Source organism: Ascaphus truei, chromosome 9, assembly GCF_040206685.1.
Source record: "Ascaphus truei isolate aAscTru1 chromosome 9, aAscTru1.hap1, whole genome shotgun sequence".
Lineage (NCBI taxonomy): Eukaryota > Metazoa > Chordata > Amphibia > Anura > Ascaphidae > Ascaphus > Ascaphus truei.
The window spans coordinates 56,502,326-56,524,931 of NC_134491.1; the positions used below are offsets into that span (position 1 = coordinate 56,502,326).

At 39.1% G+C, this 22,606-nt stretch overlaps 1 protein-coding gene across 4 annotated transcripts; it reads right to left on the reverse strand.

The window, feature by feature from the left end:
• Positions 1-2,555: 2,555 nt before the first annotated feature.
• Positions 2,556-22,260, reverse strand: TNFAIP2 (TNF alpha induced protein 2). Of its 4 annotated transcripts, none has more exons than XM_075615008.1 (12): positions 22,150-22,260; positions 18,320-18,544; positions 16,786-17,410; positions 16,278-16,392; positions 15,385-15,507; positions 15,196-15,296; positions 12,317-12,415; positions 10,103-10,229; positions 8,504-8,626; positions 7,013-7,168; positions 5,178-5,299; positions 2,556-3,905 (listed from the first exon to the last, which is right to left on the reverse strand). In XM_075615008.1, exons 2-12 carry the CDS (start codon positions 18,537-18,539, stop codon positions 3,767-3,769), a joined length of 1,950 nt encoding a protein of 649 aa, XP_075471123.1. In that variant the 5' UTR covers positions 18,540-18,544; positions 22,150-22,260; the 3' UTR covers positions 2,556-3,766. The 4 variants fall into 4 exon arrangements, with proteins under 4 accessions (XP_075471123.1, XP_075471124.1, XP_075471126.1 ...); XM_075615009.1 differs by having other exon boundaries at positions 22,047-22,186; XM_075615011.1 differs by lacking the exon at positions 22,150-22,260 and adding an exon at positions 21,884-21,902.
• Positions 22,261-22,606: the final 346 nt, after the last annotated feature.

The following is a 22,606-nucleotide window of genomic DNA, read 5'->3' on the forward strand; positions in this document are numbered from 1 at the left end:
TCTAACATTTTCAGAAAAAGTCACAGTGCTCCAAATGTCTCCCCAATTTTGGCAAAACTGATCAGAAATGGCAGTAATCAAGGTGTCGTGACCAGAATTTGTGGTTATGAGACCTGTATATTGATTTTAAATGATAGGTGACTTTTTTTTTTGGGTGGGGGGAGAGATTACATATTTTTTATGATTTTTTTTTTATAAGGGAAGATTTTGCCTGGTTTGTGAGCTTCAACAAAATGTTTCCCCACCTCTGCCCCTAAATATCACTCATTTGGATTTTTTTAACATTGACACATTTTTGTCAATGGGATCCAGCTGACCTGGCAACATTTACCATTAATACTCTTCAAATTTGGGTGTTAAGCAAAAATATTTAGCTTGTAGTAAAGTAAAAGAACTGAACCTAACAGAAGTGTTACAAAAATACAGCTCAACCCCGTTATAGCGCGATCCGTTACAACGCGAATCCGCTTATAACGCGATGTGAGCGTGTCTCCCAACAATATGCAGCGGATCTCCTACCATGTCGTTTTCTATCCCCTCCTGTTGGCCAGGGCTTGTCATGTGCCATGTGGCAGGTGGCTTGCTGCCTGCACTCCCCCCCCCCCCCTTCTCGGCCCTGGCGTCAAATGATATTGTGGGGTCATGTGACGTCATGTCACCATGGCAACGTGACGTCATGTGACCCTGCGGCATCATTTCACGCTGGTTACCATGGCGTCGCTCTGACGCTCTCTGTTCGCCTATCGCAATCCGCATATAACGCGATCACATTCTTTGGACCCCAAGCACCGCGCTTTAATGGGGTTCAGCTATATATATATTTTTCTATAATTAGCTACGTGCCCTTTTCAAAGTAGGAATCTGACAGAGAACTGTCTGGTACTTTTGTAAGTACCTGATACTTAACTAACTTTCCTTTGCTGGCTGATGCTTTTCTCGTTTGAGACTCACGTTTCACTAGCTCAGGCCTGATAATATCCCACAAGGTTAATAACAGCTTGGACTATATTTTTGCTTTGGTGGCCCAACTTTGACTTGCAATAACCCTTCATAATGTCCATATAAACAGATTGCATTTGATGCCATATGTCCACTTAAAGCAATGTTTTTCAACCAGGCTTCTCCGGGCATCCCTAAAGGGCTCCCTGTCATTTTAAGGCCATTTTAAAATTGTACCACATATAGAAGAATTTACAATGCATCTGACCTCAGCTATTAGAGAGGGTTGGGGTTCCTTATAATGCATCTGATCTCAGACGCGCTGTTTGAGAGGGTTGGGGTTCCTCAGAATTTCACATAGGGTTCCTTAACCAAAAAAAGGTTGGAAACCTCTATCTTAGAGAATTAAGAATTGTATCACCACTATGGTTAGAAATACAAGGTAATGATAACCGTTATTATTTTACTACATTACTATTATTTTAACTGTCTAAATTAGTGTTTCTCAACCAGGGTAGCGGGGTTCCTTGTTGTGCCACGATCCTCTGACAATGCGTCCGCTGAGCAGCTGGAGACAGAGAGGCTGCAATACGCCTGTCCTCTCGGTCAAGATTTGCTTCATTAGATGGGTGCAAATAAATGTCCCACCTGTCAATATATATCTAATAGTCCAATATTCAGGGACAAATAGAACACATCTTTCACGGCATCATTTCAGCCAGTTACATCACTCAGGCAGATAGAATGAAGCTATAGAGTGGAGAATCTTTAGCTTGCTTGTTCTTAGCTTGGTGGTGTTAAATTATTCTGAATTCTATCAATCCAAATACAATCTTTATACATTTTCCTAAACTCAGCAATCACCTGTTTTTCTCACTGTCAGCTCAAAATATTCTTAGTCAGTCATCAGCATTAGAACACTGTTTCTTCATTGAGCAATATTTACTTTGATTTAGAAGACCCTTCTTTGTTGTCACTAAGTAACTATAGAATGAACTATGTTCCTTATCTTTGAAGCCCTATCTCTATTGTATTTTCTTACTAACTATTTAACTAACCTTTGATTCCAAACACAAGACCATATCATATTCAACTCAGCAGACATTAAACATACCAAGTTTCTTAAATCACACAAAAGATTTCTACACCTGCCTGTCATCAGACTGATTTATCTTCTTACCTTTGCTGAGGCAGCTAATAATTTTCCAATATAATTTCTAACATAAAATAAGTAATTTAGTATTAACTAGTTACTATAACTATAACTATATATATATAGAGGAATAAATAAATATATCATCTTTATTATTTAGCCCTGAAATCGTGCTATGTTCACTCTGAGCCCGGAGCAGAGGAGAGAAAGGAGAGGCAGCTCACGTGTATTCAGACAGGGTGGGACACACCCGATGAACAGCTGACAAATTGTAGGTGTGTGGGACGTGTGAGCGAGGTTGCTAAGCAGGGGTGCCCCAAGATATGAAAAAATACTCCAGGGTGCCCCTGCTCAAAAAAGGTTCAATGAGAACCAGTGGTCTACATTTTGGTGTGGCTCCCATCTGGCTATTGATTCCAGGCACGTAAAATACAACTTTCAATAAATACATCACATACTGTAGGACACTGTGGAATTTTTTACTTAAATGTAATGTGCACAAATAATAATAATAATAAGGATATTGGAAATACTATCCAATGTTACGCTGGCTAATTATAACTCAGCCAACAGCAGTAACAGTTTTAAAATGAAAGAAACGTTTTGAAATACTTATAATATACAACATACAAAAACAGAACATCATGTTTGCATTTAAACACAGCAATAAACATATTACATCCAGTAATGTTACACATTACTTTCAACAATTGCTTGTTCTATAAGGATCCGGTATATAAGATGCGTTAGAGCAGGGGTGGGCAACTCTAGTCCTGAAGGGCCACCAACAGGTCAGATTTTCCGGATATCCCTGCTTCAGCACAGGTGGCTCAATCAGTGGCTCAGTCAAAGACTGAGCCACTGATTGAGCCACCTGTTCTGAAGCAGGGCTATCCTGAAAACCTGACCTGTTGGTAATCTTTGAGGGCTGGAGTTTTCTGGAGTTACCCACTCCTGCATTAGAAGTACTGTACATACTGTAGTTGCTTCTTTTGCAAAAGCCTAAATACAATGATCCTTCTTTTGCTGTTTTACAGCTCCGCTTGTGTTACACAGATAGCTGCCATACATAATTTATATTATTTACACCTACCTATGCTATCAGGATACAGATTTATTAACACACAAACCACTGTGAAATATTATTACAAATAGATTTTTGCGCCATCCGTCTAAGATAAACATTTATCTAAGTTGCTGTATGTATAAAACGATACATACATATAACAGAAGACAAAAAGTGATACTCTGGACTCTCCGTGTTCGTTATTGTGTGTATATATATATAAATATACATATAACAGAAAGATAAGCACACCATAAATATGCAAAAAAATATATTATTGGCCCTAAAGACTTTTTTTTTGCATATAAATAAATAACAGAGCATGGGAATAAGTGCTTTAGACATAAAAGTAACATTAAGGAAGAGGAGTCCCTGCTCTAAAGATTTTTTTTTGCATATTTATGGTGTGCCTACCCCTTTGTTATTTTTGTACAGTACCTTACAGATGCTCTGATAGCAGCACCCTCTCCAGAAGTCTGTAGTCTATACTAGTTAAGTGTGTTCCAATCCCATATATACATATATGTACTGTTTACACACACACAGCTGGGAAACATGCAGTAACTAGAAAAGAAGTATGACAAGTTGGGCAGTGAACGCCGTGGAAACTAAGAGAGTTTAAGTAAGGAGAACAGTGCAGGGTTTGGATTGCTTCTCCTTTCTGTGCTGAGAACGCCCAGAATAGACTTCACTTCGTGCCTGGAGAGGTTTCCTTTGATGTATAAAATAGCTTCGACATGTTTTTTCCTGCAACGAGAGAGGATCATTAATATCAACGCATTGTACAAAAATAAAATGCATATTTTCATGAGATTGTACAAACATAAGTGGGTGTCCTACAGTTCAATAACATTTAAACAACTTGTCACTTTAAAGAGGTCATCTGACCTGCAGCGTGCACAGGATTTTTTATGATTTGACAAACAAAGCCACACTGGGTTACTGGATCTTTTTTTTCCATGCATAAATAAGGCTACACTTATAGAACGCCATTTGGGCGCGAAACGCGTTGAGGTCATCTCGCAGCGACGCAGGATCGTGACGACGATACCAGGAAGTTGCTGTTCCCAACTCCACGAGGACTCCATCATATACCTCCTAAGATACGCTTGCTTTTTCCATCCTATGTGGCTAAGGCTGGGTGTTGTTTATCCTTATCATCTGTGCTACTGAGCAGCTTTTGTCTTGTCCATGTCTGCCCTCCTTTTTCTTTTGGAGTGACGGACAGTGGGGAGATTTTTTAGTGTGTCTGTATGGGGTATTTCCACCCGTGTGGATGGGTGATTTTGAGAAGAGGAATTACTGATCTTGTGATCCTTCCGCTTTCTCTATTTTTTGTGTGCTATATGTTTTCGTGTCATTATTAAATTATTTTGCAATATCTAATTTTGTTTTTATACTTTGTATCACCTCCTGCGCCCCTTTTTTTTCTGTTTTATGTTTCTAAGTGACCCCGTTGAGCGCGGGAGAATAGGAGCAGCGGAGGGCCCTTACAACACCTTTGGGGAGAGTCTTTGGGGATAGCGCGCACTGACCCTTCTATCTTTACATTTACCATGACCTCTTTAAAATGTGATGGTGAGGTATTATACTACTTATGCATTCAGAACTGTTCCAATATGGATATTTAGTCCATGCCCTGTTTAAAGAAGCAATCCAAGTGTTGCTTCTTTATTTGTAATTTTTTTTTACATAGGTTTGAAGCAGGGCGTCTCCGGAGCGGACCCCCATTCATTTCAGCTCCGGAGACGCCAGTATCTCTCTGCTGTTTAAAGGTCCTGGTCACGCGGGGCAACAGATAGCCACACCGGATGACATCACGGTTTCCTATTGGCCCGCAAGACACAGGAGCATTGAAGCCGCCATTACATAAACCCCCGCACCCCCACGGAGGTAAAAAAATCTCGGGAACCAGCAGGTTCCCAGAGCTGCGCTTGGATTGCCTTTTTAAAAACAATGTATCTTTTTCTCCCCCTAAAAAGCATGTTATAAATATTTTAGTGGTGTCATTATTCTTACCCAATATCGGAGTATTCGTCAGCAAGGGCGGCTACTTCCAGTTGAATGGCGCTTAGATCTTGCAGTCTAATAATTTCAGCGAGCTTGGGGATGACTGGGCTCAGCCAGGCTGCTGTTGATTCCTGTTAGAAAAACATAAAAGTGATGATTTGGCATTATATGTGCTGTATAAGGACAGGCCCGGTTACATTTCACACTTCTTGAAAGGCGGTAAAATAATCACTTTATTCAAACCAAAATAAATAAAACCCGTTCAAGTTTTTGCAGCTTGTTTGCCGCGAATAAAGGAGACGAAAACACACACACACACACACACACACACACACACACACACACACACACACACACACACACACACACACACACATGCGCGCGCGCTAGTTAAACGTTGTGTGAAACACAAAACCTGTGAATTTTTTCACAGGAATTTTGCAAATAAAAAGTGAAAAAAATTAAAAATTATTGCACGTGGCTCCTATATGATTAAAAAAGGGCAGCTGCCAAAATGCATAGGTGGACTGAGAAAAAAATGACTAAACATAGCTTAGAATCATAAAAAAAATTACTATTATTAAAACAAATGTTGATTTAAAAAAAAATGTGATGCAACAATATTTCTTATACTGAATCAGTACAATGTTTAACTCTCCAGCTGGAGGGGCCTGACAGAGAAGGGTCAAGTAGGTGTTTAGGTCATGCCTGACTACAGAGCTATTTACAAAGTGGTGTTGCCAAATAATCCTTGATATCATATTTCCCTCCTCTAGACTGGCCAAGTCTCTTATTAAAGTGCAAAGAGGAAAGAAAAAAATAGGATTGGGTGCACCAATTCTTCTTCAAAAAACAAAAAACCCCATTGCAATGAATGCAAAGTAAAAAACTTTAACAGCATACACAATATAAAAAGACTCAGATACAAATATCATGGATCACGTAGACACTTCAGGCGATGACCATTCAAACTAACGCTTGGCCAGGGCAGGAAGAGAAAGCGTTCGTTTGTACGCGAAACGGGCATCGGCTGGTGTGTCTAGCTGATCCCTGGTCTTACCTCCAAAGTGTAAAGGCTCATGCACAGGGCCGTTTTTTTCAATTTTCCCACCCATAAGCACTTACCTTTTGCCGCCCTGACCTCCTCCTCTTGCAGTGTCCCGACGTCGCGTGACGAAGTGTTTCCGTGACAGCGGGACACCATGTGACGTCACGTTGTCATAGCAACGCATCGCCGCGTGACATCGCTGCGTCATTTGATGCTGCAGAAGGGGATAAGCGACCTTTCAGAGGCCCCACGCTCTCCCCCGGCAATCAGTTTTATTGTTGTGGGAAGAGCGCGTGGCCTCTGTAACCGCAGCACCACCAACCTTTGAGATTTGCCGCCCCAGGCCCAGGCTTAGTAGGACTATGCCTAAATACGGGCCTGATCTTGCGCTGTTTTTGAAAATGTTCCATGGCACCTAGAGGTTGGTGTAGATTTGTATCTGTATTTTTATATTGTGTATGCTGCCACAATCTTTACTCTGGAATGAATAAAATGAATGTTTCGGAGAACTGCCACACCCATCCTCGTTTTTCTTTCCTCTTTTCACTTTAATTTTGACGTATTTGATGGTTGATGCAGAGAAGAGAGGGATTTCCCTTTCAATATTTGGATACACATTTTCTCCATTTCATGTGCAGTTTGTTGCTGCCCCAAAAGGATGAGGTCTCGTTCTTGGCCAATATCTTATCACTTTCGCTCCGAGGAGCCAAGACATTGCATTGAATGTAAATTGAAATAATGTAATATGTATCGATTTTACAATACACATCCATTTCTGCCGCATCACAGAACTTACATAATTTGAAAAGAAGGCATTCATTAGATTCGCGGTTTCATGGAATTGGCAGGCGAGATTTTGCAGCTGAAGTGTGTTCTTGTGGCTGACTTTCTTCTTCAGGAGCCGTGTGATGTATTCTTTAACCAGGTGTATGTGGATCTGTCCTACGACATCCTACCAATAAAAAAAAAGGCTTTATTAGAATACAGCATTTCAAATGATCTCAGAACCATGAAACAGCTCAATATGTGGAAGGTTCCTGTCTATAGCCATGAAGAGCAGCAGAAAGATATAAGCAGCACAGTGTACCTACAGCAGTGTTTTTCAACTAGGGTTCCTAGGAACCATTGGGTTCCCGGGCATCCCTGAAGGGTTCCATGCAATATGCTGGTCCTTTTAAAATTGTATCAAATACAGAAGAATTTACAATGCATCTGATCACAGAGTTTCTATCAACGAGGGTTGGGGGTTCCTCAGAATTTCACTTGGGGTTCGTTGATCAAAAAAAGGTTGGAAACCACTGGCCTACAATACAATATACAAAACTCACAATGGAAGGGTATATCTGCAGGGAAGAATTCTTATTAGCATCAGTAAGTCCTGTCCTCAGTGAGGAATCTAAAACTGATGCGCAGGTAGAATTTACGCGTTAATCAATGTTAGAAGTGAAGGTGTATGTGAATGTACAACGCTGGTTTCAGGCACAACCTATTTAATAACTGGATATAGTCGGAGATATATAGGCACTGCAGGGAGAGTCCATCTATGTTAACATCTCTGTTTGTGACGCAGCATACGAGATGTGACACATCTGACATTGACCTTTACAATAATTAGAGATGGGTGATTTTATTTTTGCTGATTTGGATCCGCCTCGAATCGGCTGGTTCCTTTGGTTCGTGGATTTCTGCAGATCAGTCTCAAAAAGTGTAATCCGCCTTTTTTGGGGTCGAGGGGGGGGGGGGGTGGGGAGGGTGGGAATTGACAATCCACATGGTGGATTAATAATCCATGTTCGGATTGTTAAAAATCTGCACTCAGATTAAATCCTCGGGGGAGGGGGATATCTCTCTCTCCCCCTCTCCCCCTCTCTTCCCCTCTCTATTTATCCCCCTCTCTATTTATCCCCCTCTCTTCTTATCCCCCCTCTCTCTCTGTGTACTTATTCCCCCTCTCTCTCTCTAATTATCCCTCTCTCTCTCTCTAACTCTCTCTCTCTCTCGCTCTCTAATTATCCCTCCCTCCCTCTCCCTCCCCCTCCCTCTTCCTCCCTCTCCCTCCCTCTCCCCCCCTCTCCCCCTGGATTAATCCCCTGTGTGGATTTTTAACAATCCGGCATCAAATTGTGGAATAAGCAATTGTATCCAATAGCGGTTTTGGATTAATTAGTATGAATTGAAACTGGAACAATTTGTCAACGGATTTTGAATGGGAAGCCCGGAATATTCCGGGAAACGAATTTTGACAGTTCCGCCCATCTCTAACGACAATCCCTATTCCGTCACTTACCTGAAAACAAGGACGTTTCAGGGTCGTGAGATTAGAAACACATCTTTCTGCTTTCTTAACGATCTCACACATAGTTTGGTGGCTGCACAGACCATTTCCTTGGGAAAGCTTTCTGAAATAAGACTAATGGTAAAAGTCTGGTTATCTTATGTAAACACCTAGAAAATACATATGCCAACATTTTGGTGTTACTCGTTCAGTGCCACAGGGGATCCTGCAGCACACGGAAAATCAATTACACAATTCCAGCGCTCCTCCCAAACTGGTTTGCAATTTATTAGGGAGATTGCTACATATTGAAGTCTAGTAACAAAGGAGCCATTTAGTTGATCAAAACATGACTCCAGCCTGCTATCCCCACCAAGCTCAGCTCCAAATATACTAAAAGAATACCATTTCTTATTGTGTATGTATTATTATTTTTCACTGAGGAATTTCTGCACCCAGATGTTTCCTGCATAGTGTTAAGGACACTTTGTGACTGGCATAGGCCAGTTTTTAATTCCACCAAATCACAGAAGGCATGATGCTTCATTTATTAAACAATCTGGGCCGTTTACCAGTTCACCAAGGACCATTTTAAACAGGACAATAAGAAATTGTATTCATTTAGTATAGCTACCTGCTATATTTGGAGTTTACCTTGATGCTGTTAGCAGCTTGAATAAATGGCTCCTTTGCTATTAGAATTGGGTTCAAAATGTAGAAATGTCACTAATACATTGCCAGCCAAATTGGCAGGAGTGCTGCCATTTGTTTTTGTTTTTTAAATAAATTATATAAGTTATGGTGGGTTAAACAAGTGACAAAAACCCTTCACCTTACAGTGTACAGCAAATACAAATATCACTTGTGAGCACATTCACGTCTCAGACAGGTCTGCCACCCTGTTCTTCCCCATTGTCTCTTAGCATACAGTGCTTCCACTGCAGCCAGGGATTCTGGGTAATGACATGCAATTGAGCACACAGTGTCACTTTTTACTTCATGTCCATTTTAACACAGACCCCTATAAGCATACGCATTACACAGCTTTTCAGCGCAGCCTGGGTTAAAGGAGTGCAGAGTCAGTAACCCTACTCACAGACAGCTAATCCAACCTTTGGGGTCTCTTCAATGTGAGGCTGGTTATACTGGCTTTGCAATGTGAAGTTGGAATAGGTTCTATAAGTTATGGTGGGTGTGCTCCATAAATGTAAGGTCAATCTTTTTACCAGCTGCATACTCCATAAAGGGAGGAGTGCAGGTTCTTTTGAATTTGGTTTCCACGCTGAAAAACAATGGTAGATATACAGGTAGTCCTCGTTTTCCGACGTTTCGCTTTCCCTCGGATGCGTTTTCCGACGGCGCATAATGCAGTAAAAAAAACTCATTATCCGCCGCGGTTAACATGGGTCCCGCTTTCCGACTGTCCCACATCCGACGCGGGTTTTCGGGATGCATATTTTTTTTATGGATGCTAGTAGCATACTTCAATTTGAAATATTGTTGCTTGGTTTATACTTGTATATTCTGATAGTGATTCCGCATGATTATACATTGTAAGGAAATTCCAGGCCACAAATGTCAGGTCCTATGGCGTGAAATATAAATATTTACCTTTAAGTCTTGTATGAGATCCTGCAGAAGGACATCGTATGCCAGACTCTCAAACTCAACTAGGATTGAACTCATATTTTGCTTAGTAGCATTTTCTAGCTGTGCGTCATTACTCTCAATATAGTTCCTGAAATGTAAATTTAAAAAAAATAAACAACTTGTAAATTATTTATCTCTGCGCATTTGTGCCAGATGGGGATTTAAAAAAATAGATACAAATAAGGTCTAGAAAGCTAAAGCACACCATCCACCAGCAAACAGGCCGAAGAAGTGACTCAGGGAGTAAAGATGCAGACACTGAGCTTGAACCAGGGAACTTGGTTCAATTCCCGGCGTCGGCTCCTTGTGACCTTGGGTAAATCACTTTATCTATCTCCCTGTGCCACAGGCACCAAAAACATAGATTGTAAGCTCCACGGGGCAGGGACCTGTGCCGGCAAAAGTTTTTATGTTCAGTGCTGCTTACATTGTCAGCGCAATACAGTCTAAGTCAGTGGTTTCCAACCTTTCTTTAAGGAAACCCAAGTGAAATTGTGAGGAACTCCCAACCATCTCTAATATCGCATTTGTGATCAGATACATGGTAAATTCTTCTGCATTTGATAGAATTTTCAAATGACCAGAAAATTGTAGGGAGGCCCGGGAAGGGTTAATAAAAACCCTGGTTAAAAAACACTGGTCTAAGTTCTTTCAAAACTAAAGCTGTCTCATATTTTAATCTGGTCGGTAACTGTTACACGCGCCTATAACATATTTTATCTTTAACTGTTCGTGCTATGTCTTTATATATAATGTATGACCCGTTCATTTAATGTAACCATGTATCTGACATCTTAACTCTATGCCCAGGACATACTTGAAAACAAGAGGTTACGCTCAATGTATTACTTCCTGGTGAAACATTTTATAAATAAATACAAGAAAATTATTATTATTATTATCCTTGCATATCGTTAGTTCATTAAATAACATACTTTATCCTGCTAATCACCTTCTTTAAGAACCAAACCACCACGTAGAATTGTGCAGTGCTTCCTGTAACAAGCACACAATTGACAATTGAATTCTCTAATACAGTTTTGCCCAATTGTTGTATTCCCAATAGGGTTAATTGCCTATTTTGTTCCATGCTAAAAAGAAAACATATTTTACTAGTTTGCTGCCCAAAGGAGTCATGCAAAGCAATATGGGCCTGTTAATTATTGTGGTATAAGGGGTTAAATGAAAGATTGTAGTACTAAGCAGCTCTCAGCTGCGCAACAGATGCCACAATACACAGCGGTCCCTAATGTATAAATGTACCACATGCATTTCATTTCATGCTACAGAACAGGTACATTGAACAACAGTCTCTTTCCTTGTTTGTACAGTTTGGCTGTGATTCATTAGAATAACAGTGTCCAATGTGCCAAGTTCCGATCCTTAGAAGTTACTGCATGATTTATTATGTTACCCAGCTTCTGCACATCCTTATTAGGGGGCCTTGTTTCACGAGTTAATCTCAGGAAACGTTATACCAATACCATGTATAATTAATATACCATTATTTAACATTTTATTAAAACTCCTAAGATGCAGTGGCTTTTTAAACTCCAAAACATGGGAGAAATGATGCTAATATTAGACGAACTCATTAAAGGTAGCTGAAGAAAATTCCTCCTGCTAGGCCAGGAGTGGGCAACTCCAGCCCTCAGGGGTCACCAACCAGTCAGGTTTTCAGGACATCCCTGCTTCAGCACAGGTGACTCAATCAGTGGCTCACCCACCTGTGCTGAAGCAGGGATATCTTGAAACCCTGACCGGTTGGTGGCCCTTGAGGACTGGTGTTACCCACCCCTGTGCTAGGCAATAAAACCACTGCCTAAATTGTTTGCTGACCCCAGTGGTGCAGTGTAAAATAAAAGCCCCCCCCCCCCCCTGTGGAAAGTTCAGCTCTATTCAGATACATAGAACTACACTCCTCTCCATCTCTGGAAAGACAACTTCACACAGTCTTAAATGGGGGTCCCAAGACTCCTGATACATTTAACATTAATATATGCATGTGCATAACAGGTCTCTGAACGCTACTGTAATAAGCAAAACCTAAACGCAAAGCACCCAGTATTTCTTGTTTACAAAGACAACCATGCGAGTGACAGCAGAAATGCAATAATGATTGTTTAAGCAGAGATGCCATGATTTCCCCACGTGTCCCATGTAAGACGCTCTTACCGAAAACTCCTGCAGCTGTTTATATTGGCAATGATGATAGCATTGAAATGTTGTTGATTCTTATTTTTCTCTTTATATTCTTCAAACGAGCTCTTGTATCTAAAAAAAAGAAAGTCTTGTTTAGTAAAAACACAGGGGGGGTTTCTATTGAGACGAATACACCTTAATTTGCTTTTCATTGCGGCTGACGGGTTATTAAAGTATTGTTAATGCACAATCATGTTAAAGCTGCAGTTCAAGCTGTCGTTTAATTATTTGTTTTTAAATTCAATATGCGCATCAATACAATCTACACACTGACAAGTGATTAGCTAAGTTGCTGATCGATCCGTTCTCCTGTAATCGATAGCTGGGGGTTCACTAAATGCATCTTGGGTAATCTTATGCTGCACTGACAGCCAAAGTTCAGTGAGGAAGATCATGTGACCAGGCAGGCACTAGATGCAATTGGTTCACTGCTAGAGAGGGCAGGGCTCAAAAAGGTTATGGCATTTCAGAAGGGGAAGGGGGCGTGACTTTGTATATGGTTGCTATAGGAACAAAAATGCTTGTTACATTAGAATACTGTACATTAAAATGTCTTTAAAATTGTTTTTTTTTTTTTTTGTTAAATGCTACAAGTATTTTTTCATAGTACAGAACTGATTTATTTAAAAAAAAACACACATGTAGGATATTGCTCGAACTGCAGCTTTAAGTAGTGGTCAGAGTACAATAGAATATTTTGTAGCCTTCCTCTTCCAGAGGGACCAATGTGTAACGGAAGTCATATTTGACATTGTATCATTTCCCGTTTCACCCATGCATACATCAACAGCTGTGTCTGATTCATTATTAGAAAACCTTTTAATTGTTGGGTTGGCATACAAAGTTGGCCTCTTGGGCAGAAACATTTACTGCAAGAGGGGCCTGCATTGCATTTGTAAGGGATATTACATAGGAGCCTTGACCAAGTAAACAGCACGGATAAATGTCCCATATAAGTTGTTCCAATGCTGCGTGCCAGATATGAGTTTATTTGATGGGATACAGTACTTATGATTGGTTCCAGAACTTGCTCTGTTTTGAGTTATTTGACTCACGTACTAAGAGTATTATTTTCAAAAGGAGCAATCCTAAAATTTGTTGTGTGCAAACAAATGTAAGCGCAAATGCATTCACGAATAAATAATACAGTGATAAATAAATGCATATAAATGATACAACCCCAGTGGACTCTTGTTAGTGTCCCAATTATATATTATCCTAGAAGATACTATTTTATAACGCTATTGCACTATTAGCATTTTTTCTGTGCTTATTCCCAGACATAATATGCACCCATGTCCGTATAGCAAATTTTTATTTTCTTCACATTTTCTTTTAATATAGAATTGAAGTAGGGGGTCTCCGAAGCAGAACACCATTAATTTCTGCTCCGGGCACCCCCTACTTTCGGAGATACTTAGCTCTGAAGTAGGTGCCGGTAGACAGCTGAGGGATGTCATCTGATTGCTAAAGAAATGCCTGATATCCTGTATACAATCAGATGATTATCAGATGACATCCCTCAGGTGATAAGTATCACTTTATTTTTTTGCTGCTTCCTAATACCAATTTATCATATTTAAGTTTCTTTCTGGACACTATATAATACTCATATACATCTTTTTTTACTTTAATATTTTGTCACTGGACTTTCTTTATGGTCACTTGACCAGGATTTTGTGCTCTATGATGTCTAGATTTTTGTGATTTGGACATTGGGCTTATGTTTTTCATCTAATCAACTGCACTTTAACATATTATGACCACTTAGCTCCATTATATCTGGTTAAGTTGGTATTTGTCTATTAGATAGTCCTTATACAGTTTAGCACAGTTCAATACTAGCTTATATATCTTTTGAGAGTCATCATTTACTTTTGATGTATAATTTACTTATTTATTGGTATTTGGATTATATTTTTAGCATTAGGAAATGTATATATATTATTTTTACTTATATATTTCCTTTTCTTTATTGATTTTGGGCACCAGCATATTTTCTAGCAGGAGTATAGCGGTATCACCACATTCTTTTACTTATTTTTTTTTATGTGTTTGTGTGTGTATTCTGTTAATTGCTAATAATGTCCATTTCACTTTTTCACATACTACTATTTTTGTCAATTTGAGTGCTTAATAGAGGACTTGCCTTTCTCTCTTTTTGTGTGTTTCATATATATATATATCTTTTTGTGTGTTTCATATATATATATATATATATATATATATATATATATATATATATATATATATATATATATATATATATATGATACGAACCAATCCAAAGACCAGTAAAGAGACAGCACACCGCACGGGGTTAATCCAAAAATCTATATTCACAACATGAAATACACGTATGCCAACGTTTCGGTCCCACAGAGAGACCTTCCTCAGGGACTTATTTTCTATGGGACTAGCATCTGCTATTATAACCTTTTCTACTGCAGTGTGCTGACTGACCTTCATGTGTATATATATATATATATATATGTATGTATATATATATATATATATATATATATATATATATATATGTATATATGACATTTGCAAAATATATATAAAACACACAAAAAGAGAAAAAAGCAATATATATATATATATATATATATATATATATATATATATATATATATATATATATATATATATGACATTTGCAAAATAATCCGCCCCATTGAATTGGCTCTTTAAATGCTATTTCAGTCCTATTCTGAACAGAAACAGCTCCTGATCCTGGATATATTGCTAATGTTTGCGCAGGGAGATGGAGAATATGGAAAAAGATTGCCTTCAATGTCTGCATCACTCATGTTTCATGTGTAAATATTTAGATAAGCACCTCTTACCTTCTCAGAAGTGCCTCCAGTTCAATTGCAAGAAGAGGTCTTATTTTCTGGGACATTTCTGTTGTTATTTCCGCTGCCCTTATTATTCCCGCATTATAACTCTGTTGAATAATAAATATATATATATTTTTGTATCCAGTACTGAAACAGGATATCATTTCTTCAAATAGCTGGTTCAATCCTCTTTACCTGGATGACATCTATTTGTAACTCGGAATGATAACAATCACCCAGCAGTTCTGGTTCTTTCCCCTCCTTCCAGTGCTTAACTTCCATATCTAAACTTCTGTTCATCCACGTCTTCACAGAATCCTTTATAGAAAGGGTGAGGGAAGGGAACATCAAATTTTTTTTTTCAGAGGTCGGGATCAAGGTCATTTTGTGCTGGGTTGACTTTAATAATATTTGATTTGTGTGTATGTATATATATATATAGACAGGGTAAAGACAGGGGAAAGACAGGGTCGCAGACCTGTCTAAGACATGCAAATGAACATACAGTAATATTTACAGTTGCTATATATATATATATATATATATATATATAAAGAATAGAAAAGGTCCTTATATCATTGTTTAGCCTCATCTCTTTATATATATATATATATATATATATATATATATATATATATATATATATATGCAAACCTTGATTAAAGGAGCAATCCAAGGATCTGAGATATCTGAGCCGAGAGCTGAAATTAGTAGGGGTTCAGCTCAGAGACCCCCTGCTTGAATCCTACGTTAAAAATAAAAAACACGTTTTAACACCTCTTTAATACACTTTGCCCAGGTTTCTGTGACCTAGTGAGCCAAGGCAAATGTTTAAGGAGATTTTTCTTCACAAGTTAGAAGACTTGCTGTGGCTATTTACTTAAGTCAGAGTAGTGTAAGTAGACATTAGTTTAGTTTAGTATAAGTAAAGTAAGTTGGAATGTAAGTAAAGAGTGTGACCATGTCATTCCCTCAATTACTTACATCTACAATCCTACTTGGAATTATAAGAGATGAGATGAATGGTTCTGGAATATTATGTGACCATATGCTTTACTTGAGTTGAAATTTAGAGGCAAACCACTTACCACTTCATTGGACAAATATTTTCCCTCGAAATCTCTGATCTTCTGGGGGGGCAAAAGGCTTTCCAATCTTGTCTCATCAATGTGTTTGACTAAAGTAGGATCTCTTAGGATATTACTATAATAGACAATAAAAAATGAGTTTTGTTTGGTTTTTGACAATTCGTTATTAACATTCCCAATAACTTTTACAGTTCATGTCAATAGAAAATGATGAAGGATAATCATGGCTTAGTGGCTAATGGGTAGCTAGTGGGGAGTTCTAGTAGCCCAGTATAAAGTAGGATTCTTGTGTGTCTACAAAAGGGAATGGACATCGATTGAACAGATCTTTTTCTCTCTTGTATTGTTATGCCGGTCCAATAGAAGGTAAGAAACACACACACCAAATTCAACTATCTCACACTAGCTGCAGTGATACCATAAGGGCCGTCAATAATGAAATGGCAACCTTAATAAGATTTTTAGGCTAATGGACAAACAATCTATAAAACAAATATTCTTGACTTACTTTGGATATATGTTGTGTACCCAGGACAGGAGAAAATTGGTATCTTTGTCACCAAGTTCATATTCAGCAATACTATCAATATGGTTCAATACAAACTGGTGATAATTCTTTGCATAGGTATTGCACACATCAAATTCTTCTGGGTAATGCGGTTTCAGATGTTTCACCACCTGGATTAGATCTTTTTTGAATGTCTTCCCCAGATCTATGAAAGTCATTGACAGAGTAGAAGTGGAATCATCAGGGGTAACCTCTGGTAAGTCATTAATTCTATCAACTACTGACTGCTTAACATCGTTCAGCCACCTCTGTTTCCATTGTCTGGGCCGTGCAGTGTTGAATGTTTGGCGGTTGGTTTCTGAGAGACATTTGCTGTCTTCCTTTTCTTGTTCCACTATTGCCATTACAGCTTGCTCCAACAAATCCTCATTTACAGTCGTGACTGAGTCTTTTATCACTTGAGAGACCTCAGCCTCCAGTTTCTTATAGATGCATTCAAACTCCTGTCTCTTTTCATCATCATCTTTGTCATTGATGCTGTGGTACATGTCTTGTTCTAAGGTGATCAGATCTTTGCTGGCATTCCAATATCTTTTCTGCAGAATATGCTCTTGAATGTTTTCAGCTGTTAAACAAAATGCATATAAATAATGAATCCAATTATAATGATCAGGGACCACTACACTTTATCCAGTAAGTACAATTTATGGATATTAGGAACATCACTTTTCTTAGTGCGTGACACCCACACCTCTATTTAATCAGCTGATCTAAGCACACAAGTAATAGCTTGGGAAGTATTTTTTATCTTCTGATTTTTTTCACCAGTTTTATTTGCACTGTAGCTTACGTTTGGCACACACAGTGCTTCAATATATCATCCCCCTTAGGCACCGTATACATGTCATGCATCCCTTGCTTTTGACTATGTGGCTTCATCTATATCTGCAGAAGCAGCCAATCGCTCTGATTCTTTTCTGACCGAAATTCCTCATTGAAGTCAATAGAGAATTTCAACAGAAAATGGTGCGATCGGCCAGATCAGTGAGTATAGAATAAGTCCTTATATCATTGTTTAGCCTCATCTCTTTTTCATGTAGCGGAGGAAATACAAAGGACACCATATGCAATTGGTAGCGTATGTAGGTACCCACTGAAAGGGTCTAACCTTGACGTGGCTGCAGGCTTATCATGTTTGGGCCAAAAGATTGAATGAAATGACCCACACGTATGAGAAGAAAATATGTCAATTAAATAAACAATTTGTCATATTGGATGTTTCTTGGGTCTTCTTTTTGTATTATTGTTTTTTTGTCTCCAATAATAATAATTCATAATGAACACCTCAAATCTTCTAATCTGTCTAATTTTCTTCACGTTATGGGGGGGAGGGGCGGGAGGTCCAATGAAATATGAAGTCCGTTACAATTTGTAATTACCCTTAACTACATTAAACTCCCCACTTGTGGTCGGGCCAGTAGTAGATTACCATTTAGTTGAGACAATCAATACAGACAGAGCCCAGGCAGCTTACCTGTGATATTTTCAGAATAATTGCAGTCTGACTGTGTTGAACGTCCTTCCGATTTTTTGGGGGATAAATACTTAACTAAACCTTTTTTTAGTCCTTTATAAACTCCAGTTTTCTTCTTTGTTTTTTGGGTACTTTCTGCAGTTGGTTCAATGACTTTGTTTTCTTTTGGGGCTTTGTGCGCCTCCTCCGGCATCAACATTTTGAGGATTATTTTCTTCATAAATCCTGCAAAGTACAAATCGGTCCTTGAAATGAAAACTGTTTACCATAAACAAAAGACCTGACAGTGACTCTACCCGAATGTGCTGCGCAACTAAGTGCTGATAACTGGTATCACAACCCCATACCACGTTAACTGCCATTCAAGTCAATAGCACTTAACACCCGATTGGGGTGAGATACCAAACAGGCCTTAGTAAATCTCTCCCATTGTGGCTTATATATAAGAAGTAATTCGCTGATATGATGTAGCTGTAACAATATCAAATGAATAGTCAAGGTCATTAACAAAATAGCTACCATGAGTGAAGACAAGACCAATGATGGTCATTGACTCACAATAAGGCGCCATTGACTACCATGATACTGAACTCTTCATCAGAGTTGAGTTCTTATCATTATGTATGGAATGACAAGTAGAAAGAGGTAAGAAGTGGATAGCAACATAGCACAGAGAATCCACTGAGCCATACACTGTGTCCAGCATCATGAGTGAGACCCATAACTGCCAAATTGAACTTCATCACAAATGTATTCCCAATTTATTTCCAGGGCTACATCCTTAATTATGAAGTGCTGTAATATGATAAAGCAAAAAATCGAATTTTCATCATACGACGTTGTATTTTTCTTATATTTTTTTGTTACCATAAAGGACCAATCCAAGCCGGCAAATGTTTTTTGCAAATGTTTTTATTTTTATATAGCATTGAGGCAGGTGGTCTCCAGAGCGGAGCCCTGCTAATTTTATCTCCGGGGACCCCCTACTTCTGGAGATACTTCCCTCCGTAGTAGGTGCTGGGAGCTGCTCTGGCTCAGCAAGCAGGGCTTTCAAATGTAAAGCTCCCGCGTCACATGGGCCAATAGGAAGCCGCACCGATGATGTCACGGCTTCCTATTGGCCCGCAGGGACCCAGATCTTTAAACAGCGGACATATTGTGAACCCTGGTACCCGAGGAGAGCAGCTACCGGCACCTAATTCAGAGGTAAATATCTCCGGAAGCAGGGGGACCCGGAGCTGAAATTAACATGCTTCTCCAACTTCAGAGTCTCCCTGATTCAAATATATATATATAGACAAAAATGTGCAGGCTTGGATTGCTTCTTTAAAAGAACAGAATGAGATTTCATTCTCTACCTCTCAAAAAATAGTCCTGTTTATTTCTGCAGCTTCTATATCTCTATTTGTGGCTATGGAGGTGGCACCAATATTGGGGCATTTTCTACCATCCTGGGCAGTTTGGGAAAAGTTATCCTCACCAGGACTTGCGTTATTCCTCTGCCAACTTTATCTAGAAATAGGTTTATTGTAATTGTGAAAGGTTAGGAACTTGAGAAACCAGTTATTCAAATATTTAATGTCTTCAAACCCCCCATTATGCCAGCCTTTCCCATGGTGGAAGGTCGCAGCAATAGGATGAGCACATTCTCCTATTAAAATGTACCACAAATATTACAAAATGACAACAACAAAAAATCAGATTGAAGTATTTTGTGCATTAATAACAATATCGAAGGCTTCTTGATATTGTTGTAGAGATCTTTGTCGGTTGCAGAAGTACAAAAATGACACCTTTAATTCCCCAAACTTATTGTGAAGTCCAGGAAATGCCAATCTCTGTCTCTACATGTAACTAATTGATTTCCCCCCCTACTTCCTCTCTATTAAATATTTTTTTTCTATTTCGCTCCTTTTCACTCTGTCATGTGCATCCTCCCTCTTTCCTTCCCCCTCTTTGACACACAACAAGGGTTATTCATAGAACTTCGATAGTGCTGATTGGGAAACTAGCCATCGAAATGTTCCGATAGGCACTCTCCCAGCTTAATAAATAAGTCCCAGTCTTTCTCAACTCATCTTCCATGTGCAACACATTAACATAACTCATGCATGTTAATGCATAACTCATACCTGTTAATGCATTTATGTTAGAAAATATTGTGCAAAATTACATACATATGCAATAATTAAATAACAGTATAAAAAAGATATTTAAAAAAACTAGTTATATATAAAAACATAGAATAAACCAGCAGATAAGTCCCTCTTGGTCCACCCATACTGCCAATTTTCTATTTGCTGTAAAAACTTGGACCCTATTTGATCCCTGGATTTCTTTTATATTGAGGGTAGCCTAGTGTCTGTGCCAAGCATATTTGAATTCCCTTACTGTATTAACCCCGACCTTCTTTGTTAGAAGGCTATTGCACGGATCTACCACCGATCCCGTGAAGAACGACTTTTTCACATTTCCCCTGAGCCTCCCTCCCACTCTCCAGCTTCAGAGAACGATCTCTTGTTTCAACACATCTCTTCCACTGAAATCTGCTTCCCATAAACCACGTGCACTTTGTGCAAAACCTTTATGTATTTGAACGTTTCAATCTAACCGCCCCCACCCCCCTCCTTTCTTTCCTCTAAGATCTTCATATTAAAGTTCTTCGGTTTAACCAGGTAAGTCTTATGCGGTAGACATGGGGTGGCCAACTCCAGTCCTCAAGGGCCACCAAGAGGTCAGGTTTTCAGGATATCCCTGCTTCATCACAGGCGGCTTAATCAGTAGTTCAGTCATTGACTGAGCCAGCTGTGCTAAGCAGAAATATCCTTAAAACCTGTCCTGTTGGTGGCCCTTGAGGACTGGAGCCCTGCTGTGTTCTATGCATACTTTTAGAAGCCCTGCTTTGCAAAATCTCCAATTTAGTGATGTCCTTCCGGAGACAGGGTCCCCAGAATTGAACACAGTACTCCTGGTGAAGTCTTACCAATGATCTATAAAGTAATATCAACCCCCCTCCCTTTCTGCTGCTATAACATATATTATCGTTAACTGTGCTTGCACTGTCTTGTATATAATGCATAACCCTATACTTAATGTAACTATGTATTTGTAACCATGTATCAGTCATCAGAACTCTGTGCCCAGGACATACTTGAAAACGAGAGGTAAATCTCAATGTATTACTTTCTGGTAAAACATTTTTATAAATAAAATAAATAATACCTCTCCCTAAAAAACCTAACACCCCGTGGCTTTCCCTATTGCTGTTACATTCCCCTTCAATCAGCTGAAAGAACATTTCCCCTTTCTTCTATTAGTACAGTATATAGTAATAATCCTATAATCCTATGTATTCTGGTTGTTTGTGACCCAGGACATTGTTTTGGCATTAAATTGTATCAATGTGGCTGTGTGTATTTATATGAAATGATGCACTAATCAAAAGACTTTGCCATTCTAAAGATATATATTTAACTAAAATATTTAATTTCAACTATTTAATATTGACATATTTCCTATTAATAGTTCATTCCTATAGGCATTTAAATATTTACCTAATAATACCTTCTATGTCTTTGCATGTATATTATACAGGAAAGATTTAGCCAGTTTCGTTTTTAAAATCTTCTACTGCAATTTAAATAAGCCACCCTGTCCTTTTTAACCCCTCTGCTGCCAGAGGCGAGGGACACATTGCAGTGGGCATCGATCGCCTCTTTGGGGTTACCTGTCGGAAGGTGGCAGCGTAGTAACCTGTGATGAGTAGCACTGAAAAAATGCCAGTGGTCCGCGTTTAAAAGGAGAATCAAACAAGTAAATGCTGGACTTACAGGTCAGGATGCAAGCGTGGCTCCTTTGGATGGTAAAACGGAGAATCGTGCGTAGCTCTTTATATGTGCCAGAGCTGGGACGTTACTTATTCTATCTCAGGACCCACCCTCTTCCTATTAACTCCCACACACTCACTTTCCATTGAAGGTTCCTCTATTCTGTTGCATCACTGTAAAAAAAAAAACCTTGTCTGGGGAAATCCCAGCTACAGAACATCTGCTGTGAATATCCTCCCAGAGAAAGTCGTATACATCAGTAACCTGAGGCTGCGCTTATAGTGGCGGCGACGTCGGGCTTCGGTCGCTGGAAAAATCAAATTGAGATGACTTCCAGCGATCGCGACCAAGCCGTCGCGTCGCGCTTACTACTGTATAAGAGAACGCGACGGCGGCAATGCATTTGTTTTGACGCGACGTCACGTCGCAGGCACTATAAGCGCAGCCTAACATGGGTGCT

What these genes read in the sequence shown, in the direction of transcription:
- TNFAIP2 (XM_075615008.1), bottom strand. Translation starts at nt 18,539, where the DNA reads ATGAAGAAAATAATCCTCAAAATGTTGATGCCGGAGGAGGCGCACAAA. An exon ending in CTGGAGGCACTTCTGAGAAG is followed by an intron (nt 12,416 to 15,195) that starts GTAAGAGGTGCT and finishes TCTTTTTTTTAG; the next exon opens with ATACAAGAGCTCGTTTGAAG. An exon ending in GACGAATACTCCGATATTGG is followed by an intron (nt 3,906 to 5,177) that starts GTAAGAATAATG and finishes CTCTCGTTGCAG; the next exon opens with GAAAAAACATGTCGAAGCTA.